This window comes from Physeter macrocephalus, chromosome 11 (genome assembly GCF_002837175.3).
Source record: "Physeter macrocephalus isolate SW-GA chromosome 11, ASM283717v5, whole genome shotgun sequence".
NCBI classification, from domain to species: Eukaryota; Metazoa; Chordata; class Mammalia; order Artiodactyla; family Physeteridae; genus Physeter; species Physeter macrocephalus.
The window spans coordinates 181707550-181730302 of record NC_041224.1 but is presented as its reverse complement, the minus strand read 5'-3'; the positions used below and the strand labels follow the sequence as shown (position 1 = coordinate 181730302).

Sequence of the window (22753 nt, the reverse complement as noted above, 5' to 3'; positions counted from 1 at the left end):
AGGACAGTGGCTCCCCCACCAACGTCCCCCCTCCCCTCGCCCTCCCACATGGGCAGGGGCCCCGGAGTCTGGCACTGGGCACCCTGGTATCACAGGCGGGCTAAATCCAGGAGCCCGGCTGCCCTCGGGTCTCAGGGCCCTGAGTCCAAGGAGAAGGGACGGTGCTGTCAGGTCCCCTGGTTGGGCACTGGAGCGGCCAGGGGTGCTCCACCAACCACACTGGGCCGGGGCGTCTAGGAGGCCCCACCAGACCGCCTCCTGCCCCAGCCGGCGCAGGGCCTGGGTGCCCAGAGGGGGTGCACCATGGTCTGCTGGGCTCCTGTGTTCCCAGCTGAGTGAACGCCTGCTCTACCCTGCCACACACACACCCCAACTGGACTTGGGCTTGGACACGACTGGCCCTACGGGTCGGAGAAGGGGCGAGGGATGGGCCCCTCTGCCTCAGGGCTGGGAGCCAGTGCCCCTGGTTCCTTTCCTGGGCGGACTCTCAGTGCAGAGGGGCCTGGAGCCTGTCCCCTGGCCTCTGCCCAGGGCTCAGAGAGCCACTGAGCTCCCTGGGCTCCCAAGCCAGAGGCGGGGGACCAGATACTGCCCGGGAGCAAGGGAGTGGACCCTGGGCTTGTCACGGACTCCTGGAGACTCAGTGATTCAAGCCCCAGCACTGCCCCACCTCCCCCGCCCCCTTCCTCCCACCCCTGCATCCTCCAGCCCCCTGGGCTCCTGGCCAGAGCCCTGGCTCCAACCCTAGGCAGCTCTCTTGGCCCCTCTGTGCCCCAGTCCCTCTTCTCTCACATGGGGACACCAGGGGTTATAAGCAGGGTGTGAGGCCTCCCTGGATGACAGTGACAGAGTGGGGGTGGGCAGCATCCACCCCCCCACCCCGCCCTTCCGTGGGCCACCAGCCCTGGGAATCGGCTGGAGCAGGGTCAGGAGGGCCGGGTACCAGGCTCTGAAGCCACCGAGGGCTGAGGAGGCTGAGGATGGGGCGAACCGTGGGCTGGCACGGGGGGCCTGTGGCCAGGGGTGCGGAGTGTTTCAGGGAGTGAGGGCGTGGGAGGCTGGCTGTGTCGACAAGGAAGAGGCGGGATTGTAGCGGGAGGGACCAAAAGGGTTCTGGGAGATTTCTTTGCTGTTTCCGGATGCAGGAGTTGAGCTTTAGGACGGCCACCAGGAGCCCTGGAGAGAGATTTGCTGGTGTCACCTCAAAGGGGGGCGGTGGTGCCGCTTCTGTCTGTCCACCACTGGGTGGTGCTGAAGGCCCCAGGCGGCGCGACTGCTGGCTCCGAGCCCTTCCTGCGGGAGACCGGGGCTCTGGGCCAGCAGGTGTGAGATGGAGGCTCAGGGGGGCCAAGGGGACACCATGGGGGTTCAGACGGGCTCCGCAGGGCCAGACGCTGCCCGGGACACCAGCTCCCCCAAGCCCGGGTCTATAAATAGCCAGCAGGCCTGGGGGGAGTCAGGCTTTTCTATAAACAGCCCAGTCCAGGCCCAGCAGCTGGGGCCCTGCCAATCACATGGCCCAGCCCAAATTAGAACAATCCCTTGCAGGAGCACACAGGCTCGGCTGCCCAGGGTTCCCCCTCTCTGGGGCCACACATCAAGGGACCTCACCTCACGTCATACGTGGTGCCCCTGGAACTTGAAACAGTGCACCGGCAGGAGTGAAAACTGGTGCAGCCGCTTTGGAAAACAGTTTGGCCGTTTCTTAAAAAGTTGAACATAAACTCGTCATATGACCCAGCCATTCTCGTTTTAGGAATCTACCCCTGAGAAACGGAAACACACAGGCGAGGAGCACACACGTGTTCGCGGCAGCGGAGACCACCCGAGTGTCCACAGACAGGTGAACGCATGGACAACATGTGGTCTGGCCACGGAACAGAACATTCTTCAGCCACACGAAAGAACGGAGTCCTGACACGCTACAGCCCGGCCAAATCTCAAAAACACGCTAAGCCGGTCACAGAAGGCCACTCGTTGTCTGATCCCACTAACGTGAAATGTCCACGGAAAGCCAAGCCGTAGCGACGGAAGGCACTTCAGTGGTTGCTGGGGTTGGGGGAGCGGGGAGCGGCTGCCACAGCGGGAATGCGGGGACGTTGGGGGCGTGATGGAAGCATACTAAAAGGGGATCGCGGTGATGATTGCAGTATCTCGTAAATCTGCCGGAAAGGTAGCTGAATTACATACGCTTAGGACAGGTGAGGTTGCTGTCTGTAACTTACAGCCCCACAGAGCTGTGCTCGTCTCACCGCTGCCCTGCCCTTGCCCCTATTCTAGGCGCTCTGTGGGAGCAGGCAGGCCCCCAGGCCCACCCCTCCCGCTGTCCCCCCTCCCGATCCACCCACCTGTCCACCCGTGCGCACGGCCACCTATGTGCTAATGCGGCCGTACCCCCCTCTACCCATTTACCCACCCTCTCACTCCCCCCACCTGTCTGTCCTTCCCTTCCTCCATCCACCCGTCTGTCCATCATCCATCCATCCACCCCCCCCCCCCACATAATCACAGCCATTGTGATCAAACCACATTCACCCACGGCTTCTGAATACAACGTAGTCACGTGCTGGGCAAGCTTTGCTCTTTATTGGCCAAAGTTCCTCCAGTCTCAGCAGCACACAGCAGGGGGGTGGGCGAGGGCGCAGTGCAGGCAGGGGGCCCACGGGGTCAGGGACGAGAGGCGGCAGCCCCTCTGGCTAGATCCGTCCGGTCCCCTAGGCCTGGATCCCGGCCTCCCCTCAGCCCAGCCGGGTCTGGAGGTGGCAGCAGCAGCTCGCAGGGCGGGCTGTGTTGTCGATGAGGGGACCAGGTCCTGGCTGTGGCCGCCAGGGCAGACCCCCTCCCCACCTCAGGGCTGGAGATGCTAGGATGGGTGTCAACTCCATGGGGTCCCCCCCATTCTGAGTAGAGGAACGCTGGCCCTCCCACGCACTGTCAGACAGCCCGCCTCTACCCGAAGGCCCTGGGGTCCTCTCACCCACCTACCTATCCCCGACTGGGCCACCACAGAACTGGAGAAACGCTCAGCAATCCCGTTTCAGTTAAACACGACTGCTTCAGACCACCTGAGTGGGCTGGGGGGACGAGCTGTGGCGCCGGGGCTCCAGCCGCCCCCCGCCCCCCCGGCTAACGGCAGCTTCAGGGGCAGGGGGTCTGTGAGGGCCTGTGCCCAGAAGCAGCTGGGTGCCGGGTCACAAGCTCAGTGGTGCCCGGGCCCGCAGCCGCCTGGTGCATGCGGTGTGGGGTCAGGGCTGGGCATCGGCGTTGGGAAAGCATACCGCGAGGGGCCGGGGGCATTCAGGCAGGCCAGGGAGGCGCTAGGCGGGCCGGGCCCCGGTGCCCGTTGGGGTCCCAGCCGCAAGCCCCTGCCAGGGCTCCGGGAGACCGCGGCACTGGCTGGGTAAGGCACAGAGTTTTGGTTTCCCGGGGGCCGGTCCCAGCCTGGCCCCGGAAGAGCCCCGCTCGGCAGCACGTCCAGCGGTCCTGCTGTGGGTCCTCCCTCACTTGGCTCTGGCCCGGGGCCTGAGGCCTGCGGGGAGGGAGAGGCAAGCACTCAGGCAGGAGCAGCTGTGCACAGCGGCAGGGGGCCCGCATCGGGTCCCCAGGCTCCTGCTGCCCCCCGGTGACCCCTGCCCGGTGGGCTGCCCCACGCGTCCCCAGGTCCACTCTGGCCGCAGGCCCTTTCTCTGGAGCAGCGAGGCTCACACGGGAAGCAGGTGCCAGCTGACCCCTGGCAAGACGGCGCGTCCACCTGTCCAGACTGGGTTTCACAAAGCACGTTTCATCACCAGGCGGGCGGGGTCTGCCCAGGTCTCACTCCGTCTATACTCACGGGTCCCCACTGTCACCAGCTCTCTCTGGAGGCCCCAGTCACTTCCCCACCAGCCCCTCGCGTGGACGCCTCCTGCCGCGTCTTTCTGCAGCTCCGTCCTCAGGGCACCGGGCCCTACACCTATGGCTCCTGCCCCCTGCCGACCCTGCGCCCACCCAGGGCCCTCCGCGCTCTCTAGCTCAGGGGCCCTCGCCCGGCTGTTGCCCCCAGATGCCCTGCGCCCACGGCACCCCGGAGCCAGGCGGCGGCGTGGGGCTTGGGGACCAGAGCTCAAAAGAGATGGGCCAGGAAAGCGAGTGAAGCAGGACCAGAGTCAACTCACACCGTGGCTCCAGCCCCGGCCCCGCTGCAGGCCCAGGAGGAGCAGTCAGGCGGGCCCGGGCCCGGGCCGGGCAGGCAGAGGGCGCGGGGCCGGGCTGCACCCAGGAAAGGACCAGAGGAGCCGGCGCAGGCCACCTGACGCCACGCCCCCCGCTCTTCCCGCGGCCACGGGAGCATCGCGGCAGAGGACGGAACAGACCGCCCCCACCTGACACTTGCACGATTGGAAGATGGCAAAAGAGAAGTTTGCGGAAGGCACGACAGAACAGAAATGCCGGTGCAAACTGGGACACCGCCATGGGGACAAGCGGGCCGCTGAGCCCCTCCCGCGATGCTCTGGGGGAGGACTCACGTCACGGGCGTAGGATTCCTGCCCTAAGCGCAAGCTGGACCCAGGTGGGGGACACACGGGACACCTCCAAAGTGACGTCGTGTCTTCGGTGTTATGCAAGACAAAAGGGGCTGGACGTGTGGTCCTGGGCAGGACTTTGTTTCCAGAAAAGCAGAGCCAACGGCTACGACAGGTAGACTGGGACCAGGGGTCACCCCGGCCGGGGCTGCGGGTAAAAACAGCTCGGCGTCCGGGTGTGCGGGAGGATGGCCCTGACCTGGGGGCCCTGGGGACAGACCCCAGCACAAAGTATCCTGATGGCGCTAAGCAACTCTCAAATCGGTCCGTAAAGCTGCGGGGGCTGGGGGGGGGGGCAATGCAGCAGGTGGCAGCAATTCTCCTACGCTTTCCACGTTTTTGTAACCTCAGGGTAAAGGGTAGGTGGTGTTCATCGAGACCTCCTCGCAAATTTTCTGTCGAGTTGAAGTTTTTCTCCAAATAAGAAGTTAGGGAGACAAGGAGGGTAGGGGTTCTTCCTCTCGTCCTAATACTGGAATGACAGGGCCCACGAGCCTGCAGACTGGGAGCCCCAGGCCTGGCCGGGGGTGCGGGGGGGAACTCGGGGACCGCAGACCCTGCACTGGGCAGAGCGGCCTTTCACCAGTGGCCACACATGGTTGCTGTCCCCGAACCCACAGACTGCACACTCCAATGTCCCCCACACCTAGGGCCAGCAGCTGGGGCTGCAAGGACAAATCCTGGCCCCGAGGGACAGGCGGGTGCCCTCGTGAAAGCAGAGAGCCCAGCTCAGAACCGCCCGGGGGGCAAACCCCCGGGGCGCAGGGTGAAGGCTGAGCCCGGCAGTGAGGATAACTAGGTCACGGCTGCACTGGACCGCACCCCTGCCCGGGGCTCTGGCACCAGCCCGACCTCACCTCCATGCCCTGTCCAAGCCCCGGGCACATCGGGCAGGAGGTGCGTGAGGAAGAGGGCGCCCCCCACAGAGCTCCCAGCCGGGCGGGGCCCCGGGGCCCTGCACCAGCTCACGGCCCACAGCACGGGCCGGGACGCCGTGGGGACCCAGGCCCGTCACTCTGGTTGCAGCTGTGAGCCTCGTCAAAGACCCTGACTGTCCCACCCCCTCGCGGGGATCCCAGGAGGTGCCCACAGACCCACCCACTGCCTCCAGGGAGAGGACGCCTATGCGTCCCCACAGGGGCCGGTGGCCTGCCTGTCCCTGGCAGCGGCCTCCAGGGCCTTTCCTGTCCCTCACAGCCTCCCTGGGGACGCGTGTGGCTGGAGCCAGGGCCAGAGGAGGGCCGGGTGCCCTGTGGACAGACTCGGGGCAAGCGAAGCCTGGGGGCCGGGAGTTAGCACGAGGCTCCGGCAGGGCGACCTCAGCCTGCCCGGCCGGGTCGAGGGCCACGCCGTCCCCACCCTCCGGGCCCTGGGGCCCTGCTCCCCGAGGGCACCCCGGCTGGCCCTGTCCACCCCGTCGGCCCGGCGGAGGCTCTGAGGCCACACCTCCCCCAGCCAGGCGAGGCACGGCTCCCGCCCTTCTCCGAGAGGGAGAAGGAGGGTCCCAGCATCGCGGCCCGGGGGATGCTGGCTGGAGGGCTGGGGGAGCTGGGTTAGTGTCCAGGAGGGCCGGGCGCGGGCCCTGCTTCTGCCGCCACCGTTAGTGCTAAGTGCCAGGCTGGTACGTACCTTACTGGATCACACAGAGTCTTTTTGTTTTACTACCGTCAGGGTCAAGGGCAACCTCTGCTTCCAAATAAAAGAAACGTGCTCAACAGCTCGGCCCTCACGAGCGACCCTGAACTCAGAGCCAGGGCCCGGGCCGCGTGGGTGCTGAGCCGAAACACAGCCGCGCCCCAGGCCCCCCGCCGCGCCCTGCTGGAGGTGGCCTACGTGAGGCAGGGTCAGTGGGTTAGAGAAGTGGTGGCTGCGAGGTGCCCCCCAAGGCTGCCCCTCCCGGCGCAGAGGCGCTGCCACCTCCTCTCCGGCAGGACACGGAGATGCCCCGGGCATCGCCCACGCTCGGGGGGAAGGGGTGGCAGCGGCCGGCCGCGGGGAGAGCTCCAGGGCCCTGGCGTGTGACGAACGAGCTCCAACCACACGCCGATGCCCCGAGCCCTGCCGACTGCCCACCCGGTACCCCTGCTCGGGGTACGAGGAGGGAGGGGGGCCCAAGTTACCTTCCTGGCTCCTGGAGGAGGGGCGCTTCTTCCTTCGTCTGCCTGTGCCCTTTGACGTCCGGCCCTGGGCCCTGGGGAGGGTGCCGGACCCTGATGAGTCAGTCACGGCATCCTCGGAGAAGGACCTGTCCAGGGAGGTGTCCAGAGCGGAGTCTGGGGCTGTGTGCTCCTCATCTTCGTCCCCGTCCCCGCCACGGCCTGCAGCAGGGAGGCCAGCGCCGCGGCTGCGGGCAGCTGCGTCCTCCGCGCCCTCGCATGTGGTGTCAGCCTCGGCCTGGCGGGCGCCCGGAGGGGCCGTGGGCTCCTCGCTGTCTTGGCTCAAACCCGTTGCTTTGGAGGGCTTGTCACTGGAGAAGTTGAGGGGCTTCAGGGCCTGACTGTCTCCCAGCACCAATGGCCAGGCCCCTGCAGAGGGCTGGGGGCCCAGGGGGCCCTCGGTGGCCAGGAAATCACTGGCATCCATGTACCAGGAAGAACGCCTCTCCAGGGACCCAGGACCACCCTTCTCTGATGAGTCTCCAGTGGGTTGGGGGCTGCTGAGGGCGGCATCCGCGAGACCCCAGCCGCGGGGCTCCTTGGCCGCTGCAGCGTCGAGACCAGGCTCAGACGTGGGGAGGCTGGTGCCTCCCACAGGGTCCCTGGTGGCCGCTGTGGATGGAATACACATCAGCGGAGGGCAGGGGCCCCTCAGTGATCCCGATCCCCAGGGCCTGCCGGAAGTCGAATACCACCCACCCTGCAAAGCCCCCTCCCCGGGAAGCTTTTCCTGGTGGCCGGGTGTGGGTTCCCACAGGGCAGGCCCGGGCCTTGATGTCCACGATCTGTCCACAGTGGGGGAGAGCAGGGGACGCTGGGCCCCGAGGTGATGGCACATGTCACCCCTGCCCCCAGAGTCCCCAAGGAGTCCAAGGCAGCCTCCTCAGGAGTGGAGAGTCCCACCCCAGGGCCTCATGCCTGCCTCCTCCACCACCACAGAGCCCCTCTGAGCCCCAGGGCATCTGTCAGCAGGCCCATTGGCCCGACTCTTCTGCCGGCCTGGGGGCTGGACGGAGGGCCGTCACACCAGCCGAGGAGCCCTCTTGGAGCAGAGACATGCAAAAGCATCATGGGGGTGAGCTGGCCCTTATCTCAGGGCAGCAGGGGAGAGGAGCGGGCTCTCCTGTGAAATCAAGGAGGGCTTCTTGGAGGAAGTGAGGTGCTGGGCTGCAAGGATGGCATAGCACGGGGGTGGTGGGAAGCACATGGTGACGGGGAGGTGGGGGAGGGTCTCACCAGGTGCCTTGTTCCTCGGGGGGTCTGCAGCCGTGTCCCCTCGGCCACGGGCCGTCTTGCGCAGCTGGAAGCCCTTCCTGATGTCAGCCAGCAAGGCATCGATGACACACACCTCCTCCTGCTTCCCGCCTCCCTTCCTGACTGAGAAGCCCAGAGACGCGGCTCAGAGGGTCCCTGGAGCCCACCCGGGGGATCGCCCCAGAGGAGGGGATGTAGTGCTGCAGGACTTCCAAGGAAGGAGGCGTGGCCACGGCCCAGGGCCGGTGCCCCGCACCCCACGGCCTGGCCCTGCTGCCCCAGGCCCAGCCTCACCAGGCTCCCCGTCCTCGCCCCGCAGCCTCCGGGCCTCCTCCTCCTCCGCCAGCTGCTGCTTTCTCCTCTCAGCCTTGGCCGCCTGCTCTTTCCGGTCCTTGTTCTCCTGTGGGACAGATGCGGCCCGTGACCCGGCCCTCCAGCACCCCCATCCCGCCTGCCCTACCCGGCGACGGCGGGGGCGCACCTTCAGGGCGCGGATGAAGAGGGCCCGGAAGGCCTTCATGGTGCTGAGCGTGTCCTCCAGGGACAGTTGCTGGCCGTCCTCACACAGGTAGGTGGCCAGCTCCAGCCGCTTCTGCTTGATGGCCTGGAACACCTCCTCCACCTCCTGGGAGGCCGTGATGCTGGCCTGGGGGCACAGGGGCAGGGTCATGGCCCTGGGGGGGCCCACGCAGGGCACCGCCTGCTGTCATAGGGAGATGCCCAGGATGGAGCCCCAGGGAGGGCGGGGCGGGGCAGGGCCCATGGCCGCAGGAGGACGCTGCCGGCACAGGCCCTGCCGGCACTGCGGTCTCTGAGCAGGACCGAGGGTCTGAGCACCGCAGCCGCGCGATCAGGGACCAGGGACAGGGGCCGCCCTCCGGGTGGGGGGGTCTCTCACTCTGGCTCTCTCCTCCCCACCGTCACCTGCCCCCCGCCCGACTCGCCAGCCCACCTTACGGACCCCAGGCCTGGCAGACTCCCCAACACTGGAGGGGCCCAGCTCCCCAGAGACCACTGGGCAGCCGCCCCCTGCCCAGGGCCCCACCCGCCCAGCACTTGCCTGGAGGCGTTGGGAGTACTGCTCCCGCACCTCTGGGATGGAGGAAGACACCTTCCGCTCCATCTCCAGAAGCTTCTTCAGGTTAGTGCTGCACTCTGAGTGGATGATGTCGAGGTTTATCCTGAAGGTGCCAGAGGGCCGGTAAGGTCAGGTGACGGCTGCTGTCCAGGCTTGCTGGGACAGCGGAGGACCCCGGACTGCTCACCCTCAGGGAGCGCGGGGACCCCCAGACCGCACAGCCTCAGGGAGGGCGGGGACCCCCGGACCGCACAGCCTCAGGGACGGCGGGGACCCCCGGACCGCACAGCCTCAGGGAGGGCGGGGACCCCCGGACCGCACAGCCTCAGGGAGGGCGGGGACCCCCGGACCGCTCACCCTCAGGGAGGGCGGGGACCCCCGGACCGCACAGCCTCAGGGACGGCGGGGACCCCCGGACCGCACACCCTCAGGGACGGCGGGGACCCCCGGACCGCACATCCACTGGGACAGTGGGAGCCCGGACTGCATGCCCACTGGCTGCCAGAAACACACCACAGCTTTCAGATGGGCTGTGTCGGGGTGAAGTGCCCACCCTAGAAGGTGCTGCGCCTGTGGCGTTAGGACAGTAACCCCCACGGATCAGCCTGTCCTCTTCGCCTGACCCTCCACAAGGCTCAGCAGCCCCAGAACCAGAGGACCTTCCACAGTGGTGTGGTGCCGGGCAGGGCCTGTGCTGGGAGTGTGGACCCTGGAGGTGGATGGCCTGGGCTGCCCTCCCAGAGCTGCACCTGGGCTATGTGACCCCATGGACCCGGCCCTGCTTCCCCAGGCCTCAGTTTCCCTCCTCGTACAATGGGGTGGCACGGCCTCGTCTTGAAGGTTAACCTCGTTAAGAGGGCGTGTTGGACCAGCCCCTGGCGTGGCCGTAGCCAGGTCACTCCCCCACATCCTAGGCCTCGGTCTCCTCCTCTGGGTCACACGGGCACGGGCCACGGTGGACACGAGGTCTTGCCCGGGGTGAGAGTGAGTGTTTATCAGGCAGCAGATCCTGGGGGCCCGGGGTGGTGCCGCAGCGTGAGACCCAGCCTAGGCCAGCCGCCCCGCTGGCCGGGAGCGGGCAGTGGGGGGCAGGGCAGGAGGTACCTACCCTGCCGCTTGGGAGGGCAGCTCCAGGTCCTGGGGCAGCTGCAGGAGGTCCGGCTGGCTCTCCTCCACCTCCTGCAACACGACGTGTCCGGTGAGACCCACTGAGGCCCCCACCCTCAGTAGCCGTGGCTCACGACCCTCGGAGAGCCCTCGGCACCCTGGGCCTCCAAGGCCTTCCCTCGGGCCTGGCCGGGTTCTGCCACTTTTGCTCTCCTTAGGGTCTGGGGAGGGACGGAGGCCAGCTGGACTGGGTGAGGACTGCGGGGGGCGCAGTGGCGTGAAGGGGAGACCAGGGGCTCGAATGGGAGCCCAGAGGGGCTGCGGGCAGAGCGGGGCGTGGGCGCCACCCTGAAGGCCCCGCAGGCCCGCGGGCACCTCCAGCACGTGGTGCAGCAGCGTGACGCGGCTCTGCTGGGCCTTGGTCTCCGTCAGCTTCAGCAGCGTGCTCATCTTGAAGCCGTCGGCGTCCCCGGTGTGGCTGCCCTGCGAGGGCAGGAAGTGAGCCTCTCGGCCGGGCCCGGCGCGGGGATCAGGGAGCAAGGGCGGGCTGCGCGCTGCCCACTCACGTAGTTGAGGAAGTTCCCGATTTTCAGGATCAGCAGGCAGAAGACGGGCAGCCGGTGGCTGGCGAGCAGGCCTGCAGGATGGCGTCCCTTCACTGCCTCCCCCCTAGGCTCCAGGGCATGGGGGAGGGGGCAGGGCAGCGGATCCCTGACCCAAAGCAAGCCTGGATGCTCACTGACCCTCACGCCCCCAGGGGCAGGTGACCGCTGCCCGTTCTGGGGGCGAGGACACCGAGGGGAACCTTCCGGAACCTGCAGCCACCCTGGCTCTCAGCCTGTGGCCAAGACGACAGGGGACATCCCCACCCGGCGCGCGACCCCAGCGGAACCGAGCCGCGCCTCGGGGGTCAGGCCGGTCCGTGTCCCTGCCCGGTGGCCGGGGACTCCGCGCTCAGGGAAAGCGGCGCGCGCGCGCGCGTGTTCTCAGCCTGTGGCCAAGACGACAGGGGACATCCCCACCCGGCGCGCGACCCCAGCGGAACCGAGCCGCGCCTCGGGGGTCAGGCCGGTCCGTGTCCCTGCCCGGTGGCCGGGGACTCCGCGCTCAGGGAAAGCGGCGCGCGTGCGCGTGCGCGTGTCGGCGCGGGCACGCGTGAGTGCGTGCACGGCTCGGGCTTCAAGACGGGGCGGAGGTCTACAGGGAGGGGAAGGCTGGCACCCCCGGGCGCCTCCGCGGCCCGAGGGGCGCCCTCCAGGGCCTGCCCGCCCCCAGCCAGGTGCCCCCCTCACCCTCGCAGGCAGCAAGCAGCAGCTGGGCCTCGGGCCGCACCACGTCCAGCACAACGGCCGTACCCTCGCACAGCAGCATGCACTCGACCCGGAGCTGGTAGCTGGGGCGGCAGAGCAGGAGCTCAGGGCCCGGGGGCCTCCACCCACCTGCCCTGGGCCCGCAGGGTCCTCTCGGCACAGAGCTGGTGGGGGGCGGTCCCACGGCCTGGCCCTGTTCAGCACGCACCTTCCCGGGCCAGGCCCCAGGTGGGATTCAGCAGGACTGGCGTGGGCCCGGGAAGGGCGCTCCCGACAGGCCCCCGGCTGCCGAAGGTCAGGGCAGTCGCTCCCCGTGGGGCACCCCCCCCTCCTAGAACAGGGGCCTTCCCGGGGGTCACAGAGGGGGGCCTGGGCCTGCCTGCTGGAGGCCACACAGCCCTGCCCGCTGCCCACGCCCAGTGCCGTCGCTGGCCTGGAGGAAGGCCCCGGCCCACAGGGTCGCCCCGAAGGGCCCCACGGCTGGGGGTAGCACCAGTGGTATCTGTACCGCTCTTCGTGGAACCCTGGGGACGGGTCTACACAGCCCTGCTCTCTCCTCTGGGTCTGGGCCCAGCTCCCGCCCTCAACTCCCCTCTCCTCCCCCACGGGCAGGCCCTCAGGTCCGGGGCTGCCGAGCTCACCAGGGGATATCCAGCAGGAGTAGGTAGAACTGGTCAGCGCTGGCCAGCCTGGCCCGATCCTCTGTGAAGGAGCGCAGGTTTTCAATCTGCAACAGGAGGCCCACGCGTGCTCACCCAGGAGGCCTGCGGCAGCTCGCGGAGGCGCCCGCTCACCGGGCACAGCGCTGGGTGGAGCTGCAGGCCCCTTGGGCCCCCCCGACACACACCTCTTGGGCCCACTCACCTCGTGCTTCTCGGGAAGGAGCTTGCGGAGCTGCTTGAGGACCTCCACGTCAAACTTGGTGGTGTCCCCAGCCCGGATCATAGCGGTGACCTCCTCGTTGGAGCTGGAGGGGTGAGAGGATGGGGGTGGTCACGCGAGGCACCCCGCTTGGCCTCCTCGGGACCCTGCCAGCCTGGGACGGCCCTTGGCCCACGACACCTCTGCTGGTCATACCCGGGTTGCTTCCCACACCTAGGAGGTCGCAGGGGCCAGGGCTGCGGGGCACAGAGAAGGCAGGCCACCTGCCCGGGGTCACACAGTAGTAATGAGGCTAGCGGCTGAGTAGAACACTCCCCATCTGCCAGAGCACCCTCTTCCTCCTCCTTCCAGGGGGCTGCTCAGGACACAGGCGGGATGGCTCAGCGGTACCCAGTGAGCTCCCGGGCAGGACACCTGCTGCAGGGAAGGACTCAAGGGCTGGGAGGCTGGGCCAGGTCCTCGGCCTGGCTTGGCCACCGCCTGTCTGTGGCTTAAGGGGTCCCCACCACTCTCTGGGTCTCATTTTCCCCAGGGAGTCTGGACTGGTGGTCTCCAGCGCCCCCAGCTGGGGTCCTCTGTGGCCATCACCCCCGCTGTCTCTAGCCCCGGGGATGGGATGCGAACTTCCCAGGGTGGCCTGCAGAGGGCACTGCTGAGCCGAAGATGGGGGGCCGGGTCAGGCGGGGCCTGGGGAGTCTGAGCCGGGGCTTGGCAGGAGGGGCCGGCTCTGCAACACCAGCTGCTCTCAGATCCTGGCAGCTCACCATTTAAACTGCTTCAGGAAGATGTTGAGGTTCAGGCTCTTCTTGGAGTCCAGAAAAGTGATCTGGAAAACATCCGTGACCCATCGGTACCTGGAGGGCGGCCACGGAGCCCTGTCTGAGCCCTGGCCCCACGCCCTACCTCCTTGGGCTCCTTCCTGGCTGGGGCCGCTGCTTGTTCCTTGGGCTTGGCCACAGGGAAGGAGAAGAGCCGCTCGATGCTGGAGAAGTCAGGCTCCACGACCTCAGCGTCGGGGCTGCTCAGCGACGCCCACATGGAGCTGCGCTCTGCGGGCAAAGGGGCAGCCAGTCAGGCTCACATTTACCCCGGGAGTCCGGGGGGCAGGTGGCCCGGGCCTCGGAGGGCTGGCAGGGATGCCCTGCCTGGGGCCCAGCCCAAGGCAAGCATACGGCAGGCACTTAATAAATGCCTGGCAAAGGAAGCCCTCCAGCTGCTGTCGTGCCACGTATGTGGGTGTGGCTGCACGGGGGGCCTGCGTCCAGGCTGGCAGGTGACCTGGCCTCTAGCCAGCCTTGGCCCTGACCTTCTCTGAGCCTTCAGCACCCTCAGCCCCCGGGCGGCATCAGAGACACACACTGGCCTGCAGCTGCGGGAGGAGAGGGGCCTTAGAGGTGACCCCTGACCTGTTCCTGCCCCGGCTGCCCTCAGAGGGAAGCCACCTGGGGGCTTGGACTCACCTCGGGCCACGCTGGACGGCAGCTTCTGCCAATTCAGCTTCTTCATGCGCAGGGTGGGGGGGTGCACCCGCCGGTGGCTGGGGACCCAGGCGGAGCCCAGGCTGTGGCCCACGATGATCTCCTCCGCGCCGCCCGCTGCAGGGGGCCCGGAGGTACCCAGCAGGGGTGGGGGCGGGGGCGGGGGCGGGCACCCCAGCCCTGGGAGTGGAGGCGGGAGGGGTATGGTCCCACTAGGGCCAGGCAGTGGGGGAGGTGGGGGTGAGGGGAACGCGGCCCCCAGGCTTGGCAGCGGCGGGGGTGGAGGAGGTGGGGGGGGCGGGGGCGGGGGCGGGGGCCAGGTTGCGGTGCCAGGGAGTGGGGGGGCAGCTGGGGGCGGGGTGGGCTCCAGCTGCTCCGGGGCTGTGGGCTGCGGCGCCATCCTGCCACTGTCGCCCTGGACGCCGGCAACGTGCAGGCCAGCGAGGGCTGCCGCTGGCTGCTGGCCCCCGACCCCCACCGTCGGGGCACCGGTGTTTTGGGGGGAGCTGCCCCTTCGACTCTGGCCGAGGTTGACCTGGACGCCCTTGTGGGCCTTGTCCAGGTAGTGCGGGCGGGGCCGCCCCTTGATGGACAGGAGCCGCTCGACCATCTCCTCCAGGGTGCACTCCTGGGCTAGGGTGGGGACATCCAGGTCAGGGTAGGGGGCATCCGGAAAGGTGCGGCCCCCTCCCTCGGGCAGGGGCGGGTTAAGGACCGAGGCTGGCCCCCTCCCCCACAGGCTAAGAACCCAGTGTCTGCCCACCAGGCTGGGGTCAGGGAGGGGGACGCGGGTGGGGGCTAAGGGCACGGGGCCCCCGCCCCCGCCGCAGCCCCAGCCCACCCACTCACTGTCACTGGCCAGGAGCACGGCCCGGTTCACCAGGCTCTCCAGGGCCTCCCAGAGCAGCTGGCTGGAGCGGAGGGTGGGGTCCAGATGCAGGAGGCCCTGCAGCACAGACAGCAGGTGGGCAGACACCGGGGAGCAGCTCACCTGGGTGGGGTGGGCAAGGAGGAGGGGTCACCCTGTCACCCCTCTACGCCCCACGGGGGCCCTGGCGACGCGCCTGAGTCAGGGCTCCCTGACGGGCACGCCGGTGACACCTGGGGGGTCGGGTCACCGTGGGCGGGCGGCCGTGCACTGTGGGATGTCCAGCAGCGTCCCTGGTCTCCACCCACTCGAAGCCAGTAGCACCCCTACTCAGCTGCGACAACCCCAGACGCCTCCAGATGTTTCTGGATGCCCCCGGGGACACTGGCCCCTGGCTGAGAGCTGCTGGGTTCGGTGAAGGGAGAGGCTGAGCTGGACCAGAACCCAGCCCCCCGACTCGCGCTGGTCCCGAAGCCCCCTCAGTACCCCTCACGGTGGCCGGTCGGCTCCTGGGGCCCTGGCTCTGGCCGGGGACAGCCCAGACCCGGCCCCAGGCAGCGGGCTCCAGCCTCTGCCTCTCTCCGGCCCCCCGGCCCTCTCAGCTCCGGCGTGGCTCCCCCCGGCCCCAGCAGGGCAGGGCAGGACCGGAGGCCACTTCCGAGCCCTGAGCCCACGGGCCCCGCCCCGCCGACAGTCCCGGGAGGGGCAGCCCCTGCCCCGGCCCACCTTGTGGAAGAGGGAGGAGAAGACCTCCTGGTGGCTGCTGAGGTCAATGCCCCCGAAGGCCCGCAGCAGCTCCTCCTCGTCCTCGGCCTTGGCCTCCCGGAAGGCCTCCAGCTGGATCAGCAGGTCCTCGTCCTCCAGGTCTCTGAGGCGGGGGGCGCGAGGGGGACGGGCAGGTTCAGCGGGCCGCGCCCCCAGCGCCCCCCGCCCCGGACGGGCGCGCAGACCGCCCCGAGCGAGGCCCGCGGCCCGCAGGTGGCCGCCGTAGCGGGGGCAGCGTGGCCCGTGGGGCCGGCCTCTCCGGTCAGCTCCGCGCCCCTCGGGACGGGAAGCGCGCGTTCTCCCGCTCGCAGGGACAGACGGAGGGGCCGCGCCGCGGGGGGCACGGCAGGGAGGGCAGGCCCTCCTCTGGGTGCTGGAGGGCGGCACCAAGGCCGCCCCTGAGGGCTCCGCCCGGCCTCTGCGAGCAGGCGCGGGGCTCTGGCCTGAGCGGGGGGCTGCGCGTTCACTGAGCCCAGCACAGGCCTGTCCCCCGCCTGGGCAACGAGCCGCACCCTCAGCGCCCGGCAGAGCTCCGCCGGAGGCCGGCGCGGCACCAGTCGCAGCAGCTGGGGCTCCTGCTCCTGGGGTCGTCCCTTGCCCGCTTCCCTGGGGGTGGAGGCCCCACCCCGGAGAGTGGGCCTGATAAGGCCTGGGACGGGGTTCTCAGCTACGTGGGTTTCTAGACATCCATTTAAATTCGAATTTTAGATCAACGCTGAACGGTATTTAGCACGAGTACGTCCGTGCAACGTGTGGGACGTACTCACGTTAACAGAGCGGTCTGGCGTCTACCTACGACCCGATTTAACTGGGGGTCCTGTACCGTACCCGGTAACTCAGTCTCCCGGGGCAGCTCCCGAGCCCCTGGGCGGGAAATTCTGCTTGATGGCCTGTCCAGCAGCGCTAGGGACGGCCAGCTGGGTTCTCCCTGGGACCTGGCCCCAGGAGGCGTGGGCCTGCCGGGGCTACTCCAGGAAGCCCCCTCCCTGGCCGTCTGGAGGCGCTGCTTGGGACCCAGGGGGAGGGGGCGCCTGGCTCTGGGAGCGGGGGGGGGACTCACCGCAGCCGCACCAGAACGTCCAGCAGCTGCAGCCCTGGGAACGGACAGGGCAGTGAGCCTCGGAGGCTGCTGCCCGGGCCGCCCACCCCCGGGTCAGCCGCGTCTGGGACACCTTCATCTCCACCCTTCCCTGGGCTCTCCTACCACCCAAAGCGCCCGGCCCGTTCCCTCGGGACACTGGGGATGGGGCTCTGGGGGAGACCACGCGGGACACACAGTGGTCCCCGGCGAACGGTCACCGGCACAGCCAGCAGGGCTGGAACTGGACGTCAGAGGACCCGCCTCCCTCCACTGCCCGGCAGCCTTGCACAGAGAGCCCTCCAGGGCTAACGTCCAGGCGTCCTGAGGCCCTCGGTCCACCGAAGGGAGCAGGTGGGGGCAGGAGGCTTCCCGGGCCCACGCAGCGCCTGCCTCTGGGGCCCTTGCGTGGAGGGCATGGCGCGTCTCCCCAGAAGGGGGCAGCGCGGGCCGGGTGGCCAGGGGTCCGGTGGCGGAGGTCCGGGCAGGGTTACCGATGAACTCGCCGCGCAGCTGGGCGCGGGCACGGACGTCCTCGGGGCCCAGGATGATGGCGTTGACCACGCTGAGCAGGGTGGCCACGTAGGGCACGTTGTCACTGTCCGAGAGCTCGTTCATGATGACGCTGAAGCGGTACTGCTGGCTGCACACCGTCTGCGGGGGGGGCAGGGGTCAGTCTGCCCCCAGGCCCCACCCAGGCGCCAGCCACCCACCGCTCACCTTGTAATGGTCCAGGGCGTCCAGGGTCAGGGCGTGGCCCTCGGGTGAGTAGACGCACAGGGCCGCTAGCAGCTCCAGCACCTGCTTCTTGACCATCACGTTGGATGTGTCCAGGGCTGCCGAGGGCAGGGGGCGTCTCAGAGGGGCCCACCGACCCCCCGCCGGGGCTCCTCCTCCTCCTCCCAGTCCCGCCCTTCCTCCGCCCGTGCCCACTGCCCATCCTGGGCTCCCACACTTTAGCTGCCAGGTGCCCGGCCGGCAGAGGCCAGGGGGCGCCCTGTATCAGCCCACCACCCACATCAGGCGCTGGCCTCTCCAGACACGCTGGCCGTCCCCAGGACCACGGGGAGGGGTGTGGGGCAGGCACGGCCCCAGTCACCCGGGGTCGGGTCCCTGCGGACCCTGGGCCCGAGGCCAACGTCGGCAGCCCTCCCGGGGCTGAGCCCGTGTTTTCTCCAAACTTAAGAGCAACTGCGTTTCCGGCAGACGCAGCCTGACCCTGCCTCCCGCCGCGTTCCCGGAGCTGGGGAAGTTGTGGGGGTGTCTCTCGGCCGGCCCTGCTGAGACTAAGGCACAAAGGACTCCACAGACGGCGACAGCCGGGCCTGGGCCGAGTGGTCTCTGGTTCGCTCGCCCCCCCGGGCCCTGCCCGCCCCGGGCCCTGCCCGCCCCGGAGCCCCAGCATCAGTGAGAGCGGCACAGCCCGGGAGGCAAAGAGCAGGCAGTGACCACTGCCCGCCAAGGGCCATTCGCGGTCTCTCCCCAGGGTCGAGGACTAAGTCTGGCTGTAGCCCAGGGAGACTCCCTAAACGGGGCGACAGTGAGCCGGGACCTGAGGGTGGGCCGGACTTGGCAGGCACAGGAGGGCACGGCAGCCTGACGGGGGGTGGAGGTGGAGGACGAGGCCACTGGCAGGGGCCGCAGACCTGAAGGGCTGAGGCCTGGCTAAGGCCGAGGAGCTTGGAGCCAGGCGGAGTGGAAGCAAGCCCCTCAGGTGGACGTGTATTTCTGACCCAGGTGACTCCAGCTGACACGGTGTGGACGGGGGGCCCAGAGGCCAGAGACCGGGGAGGGGGCAGAGCCCAAACCAGCACGGGGCTAGGTGGAAAAGCAGGGCAAAGTCACAGAACGGAGCGGGCAGCTGGGTACAGCTGGTAGAGGATCACGGCTCCAAGGTGACCTGGAGGATCCAGACTTGGGAAGATGGGAAACTGGTTCCTCCTCCAGGAAGTCCTCCCTGGCTGCCGGGCCAAGCTCCCTCCTCCTGTGCCCCAGCCCTCCCACCGCTTCTCCCGGCCCGGAGCCTCACCCCGGGAGAGCTGGCGCACGTAGGCCTGGTTGCTGAGGATGTACTGGATGCCCTCCTGCGAGTTCATGACGGCGCGCACGCAGCTGACGCAGGTGAGCTGCAGCAGGGCGTCGGAGATGCGGGCCACGCCGCGGCCCGACAGGCGCGCCAGGGCCTCGAGCAGGAGGTCCAGGCCGCTCTGCTCCAGGAACTGCACCATCCAGCCACCGTCGCTGCCCTCCAGCCGCTTGCGCAGCCCCGAGTAGTTGACCACGGAGGGCATCTGCAGGAGCCGGATGCACAGCTCGGGCTCAGCGCTCTCCAGGTTGGCCTCCGTGGGGTCCGAGTCCTGAGGCCCCAGCTTCTCCTTCAGCGCTGCCCACTTGCGCTGCGCGCCCTCCTTCACCGACATCTTGCTGAACTGCGGGGCCAGAGGAGAGGGGTGTCGGCCCGGAGCCCGGCCCCGGGCCCGGAGGGGAGCCACGGCCCAGCTTGGCCCCTGGCTGATCAGTGGAGGCGACGTCCCCTGCTCCGAGCCTCCACCTGCCCACTGGGGACTCACTGCGTTTCTTGCTGATGCCCAGGCCTGCCCGGGGGACACACTACTGGCAAAGCCTCGTCCCACCAGGGCTGCCACTGCCCACGGGCTTCCCCTGTGCCAGGCTCTGCTTACACCCAGCCCTGTCTCCGTCATCTTGGCAACCGAGGAGGCAGCACCGCTGTCCTCACTGAAGGCACCAGACCCCAGAAGGCTACGCTGGCAGGAATACCACTGACCCAGCGGTGATCAGGCAGCCAAAATGGTGTCTCCGGGGCTCCCTTATGTGGCCCCCAGGGTGCTGCCCCGGCCCAGTGGGATCAGATGGGGACAATGGGGCGGGCGGGGACAGTTCCAGAGCCTGCTCATTTCTAGCCTGCGCACGGCATTGGGAACGTACCTGGGGAGGGGGGCTGACTCGAGGGCCGTGTCCCCCGCCCACCCCATTCTGGGCAAGGCCAGGGCCCTGCGGGGAGCAGCCCTGCCGGGCCTGGTTTCTGTGGGCCTCACCCTGTCGATCTGTGTGCCGTGGAGGACCAGTGCCCCCCGGGCCTGTGGCTCGCGGAGACTGACCCGGATGCAGCTGCAGGAGGTATGATCGCTGCCCAGAGAACATCCCCTGGAGGCCGAGGGGGTGGCCCAGCCCAGAAGGACCCCCAGACGTGCCCTTTCCAAAACGGAAGAGCGGGACAGGCGGGCTGTGCCTCTGTGTCATCACCGCACCCACCGAGCCCCCTCCCTGGGGCCCTGGGCTGTGACGCTGTCCCCAACCACAGACCCTGGGACTGGCCCCCAGAGGTCGGGGCAGTCCAGGCTCTTCTGCGACCACGTATGGCGTGGGTCTTATGCTCAGCGTGTGAGAAGGGCAGCGTGGAGGGAGGCCTCGGGGGCAGGGCACGGCAACACCACTGTGCCTCACGCCCAGGGCCCGGCGCCAGCACTGCCCCCCCCGGCCACCCGGCAGGCGGGCACAGTACGCCCCCACCTCACAGGAGGGGACACGGAGGCAGCACCCAGGGAAACCAGATCACGTGCCCACGGCCCCAGAGGTGGAAATGGCAGAACTGAGGCTGGACCCCGGAGGGCGGTCTGAGGCCCTCGAGATGCTGGATGTCCGGTGCAGCGTCACCCTGAGGGCTGCTGGCCCTGGCAGTCTAGAGGGGAGACCCGCGGGGCCACCTGGGGTCACGGGAGACAGGCTGAATGGGGCCAAGCGCCCAGGTGCCTGCGCCCGGTGGGGCTCGCGGTCCCCAGCGCTCGCTGCTCGCTCTCGGCAGCCCTGCTCCCCCTCCGCCTGGGTGAGGGTCTTGGGCGTCGTCCCTCGAGCTTCCGGAACCACCCCCCCGGCCCCCGCCTGCCCGGAGCACAGAGAACAGCCAGAGGCCTCCTGGAGTTTCAGCAGCCCCTCCTCTGTCTGCACCCTGCCCCCCCTCATCCTCCACCAGCCCCGCGGGACGCATGGCGTCCTTCCGGGAAGCAGCCCGGCTGCGGGGAGGGAGGGCTGACCTGCAAATGCCCCCAGCTCTGACCCTCCCAGCAGACCCTGGCCGAGCCTGTTCCCTCACTTGCACCAGCGTCGGGCTCCCGGCAGCATCCCGAGGGGTGGGAGGCGAGGGGCCTGCGGGATGCTCTTCAGCCCTCCCCCAGGGGCCCCCACGGCCTGGGTCCCGCGCTGGGCCAGGCCGGGGGGAGAACCCGGAGCCTCCCCGTGACTGCACCCTCCCAGGCCCGGCCGCCTCAGACCCCCAGGCGCTCACCCAGATTCGCAGGACCTTCCGGCTGCCTCGGCCCATCGATTCTGGGCCCTGCCACCGGCTGCCCCTCCCACTCTCCTGGCTTCTTCTCGTCGCTGCTGACCACTGAACTGCCCGGTACCAGCCGTGGCCCCGATCCCTCCCAGGCGGCCTCTCAGCGGAGGGGAGGGGGCCGCTCCCACCAGCACCACGGAGGGCACGGCAGGCGGACCTCCGCACGCAACGCCACCCGCCGTGCGTGCTGCTGCTTAAGGAGGACCCAGCACCGACCCTCCCTTCCCGCCCCGCCTCCACTGGCCCGAGTCCCTGGCTGCTTGGCACAGGCTGAGCGGACAGAGCGCGAACTCTCCCAGGCCAGCACTCTGGCCTCCAAGTGTCCTCGCCAGCCAAGAGCCCCAGGGGTCCCTGGATGCAGAGGCAGCCCACGTCACCAGAACCACCCTTCCTGGTGCTGCCCCGTCCTCCCAGTACGCACCCAATTCCTGGGCCCACCGGCGTGCTGTCCTGAAAGACCCCCCACGTGGGAGCCCTGGGTCTGCGGGAGGGGAAGCACAGCAGGGGACCGGCCCTGCCCGCCACCTGTCCACGAAGGAGCCTATGCCCTGGCACCGAGCTCTGCCCCAGGCGCCGTGTGGGGCAGCGACGGTGCGCGGGACTCGGCTGGCCGCGGCGCAGTGAGCGCGGGGCGTCCAGCTGGGAGAGCAAGCTCAGCTGGGGACCCAGAGGCTTAGGTGGGCGGCTTTTCTCCCTCTGTGGCGCCTACCAGGCCGCCCAGCATCATCCAGGGCCGTCAGGCGCTGGGCCGAGGACGTCTTCCTAGAAGCGTTCCAACTACTTTTCAGGATAAAGACTGAATACATAAATGGACCACGACCAGACCATATATAAACACGGAACTCTGAGCCACAGCTGCAGCCACCGGCCCAGGACACCCAGCCACCATCACAGGAACCAGCCCAGGAAGCAGCCTGCTCTCTCCACGCCAGACCTGCAGGAAGTCAGACCTCCATCTCTCGCGACAGCCCAGGAAGCTCTACAACCGCGCTGTGACATCCCCCCACAGCCAGGACTTGATCGGTAACCCATGGCTTCCATTGCTTTTATCCTCGCTTCCAACTGAGGACCAACTGGGGAAAACCGGATGTGCCTCCAGCCATCCCGTGGACGCCCCACGTCTTACGGGCCGTCCAGCTTCCCAGTCCCGCAGCCCCCGTCACGACCGAGGCCCCCTTTTTCCTGTAAAGAAGCTTTCTGTACGCGGAAAACATTTTAACATATATTATATAACATGTATGTAGACGCGCGTCTGTGTACGTAACATTCTACGTCTGCAGTAACCAGCCGGCAAACAACTCCTTGGCTGCAGCAGCTCGGAACAAACAGCCTTTGCCTGTTCCCGTCTGGGCGGTGGCTGAGCATTTCCAAACGGACACCGGAGATCAACCTTTACCGCTCTCAGGAACCCAGGCTGTGGGGACGGCCCTTCCTGACAACCCCTGGGACGCTGCGTGGGAGGGAGCGTTGTGGAAGTCTGCGCCTCCATCCTGGGCTCACCGGCTGTGCGCCCAGGGAAGTTACTCTGGCTCTCTGTTCTCCACCTGTGAAGGGTCTCAGAGGGCTGCAGCGGGTTTCCCTGCAGAAGCTGGACCCAGTGGGCGGAGCGAACGCGCAGGGCTCTCCCGGCTCGTCATCCTGTCCGGGGACGCCTGCCTCTCTGCCCTCGGGCCCCTGCTCAGCCCCGGCCCACCGCGCGGCCAGTCCAGGTGCCAGACCCGGCGGGGGCCGCGGGGACCAACCCAGCTTAGTCTCCTCGGGGCGGGGCCACAAGCTCAGGAATGTGTTCCCAGTTCTGCGGGGGGGCCCCCCAGATGAGGGGTGTGGCCAGCCTGCCCAGGGCAGGGCCTGCCCAGGAATT

General features: G+C 68.6%; 1 protein-coding gene across 6 annotated transcripts; it reads right to left on the bottom strand.

The window, feature by feature from the left end:
• Nucleotides 1–2573: 2573 nt before the first annotated feature.
• INF2 (inverted formin 2) lies at nucleotides 2574–21036 on the bottom strand. Of its 6 annotated transcripts, XR_003682199.2 has the most exons (24): nucleotides 20842–21036; nucleotides 18568–18967; nucleotides 17259–17374; nucleotides 17033–17192; nucleotides 16521–16554; nucleotides 15422–15563; nucleotides 14677–14818; nucleotides 13810–14460; nucleotides 13253–13398; nucleotides 13114–13175; nucleotides 12332–12434; nucleotides 12109–12194; nucleotides 11450–11550; nucleotides 10724–10794; nucleotides 10533–10640; nucleotides 10159–10229; nucleotides 9033–9153; nucleotides 8454–8618; nucleotides 8267–8372; nucleotides 7955–8095; nucleotides 6683–7330; nucleotides 6192–6248; nucleotides 4506–4710; nucleotides 2574–3529 (listed from the first exon to the last, which is right to left on the bottom strand). XR_003682199.2 is itself a non-coding variant. In XM_024130989.3 (23 exons), exons 1-22 carry the CDS (start codon nucleotides 20875–20877, stop codon nucleotides 6193–6195), a joined length of 3666 nt encoding a protein of 1221 aa, XP_023986757.2. In that variant the 5' UTR covers nucleotides 20878–21036; the 3' UTR covers nucleotides 2574–3529; nucleotide 6192. The 6 variants fall into 6 exon arrangements, 5 of the variants coding, with proteins under 5 accessions (XP_023986757.2, XP_028352251.1, XP_028352252.1 ...); XM_024130989.3 differs by lacking the exon at nucleotides 4506–4710; XM_028496450.2 differs by lacking the exons at nucleotides 4506–4710; nucleotides 6192–6248 and having other exon boundaries at nucleotides 20842–20924.
• Between the last annotated feature and the right edge of the window lie 1717 nt (nucleotides 21037–22753).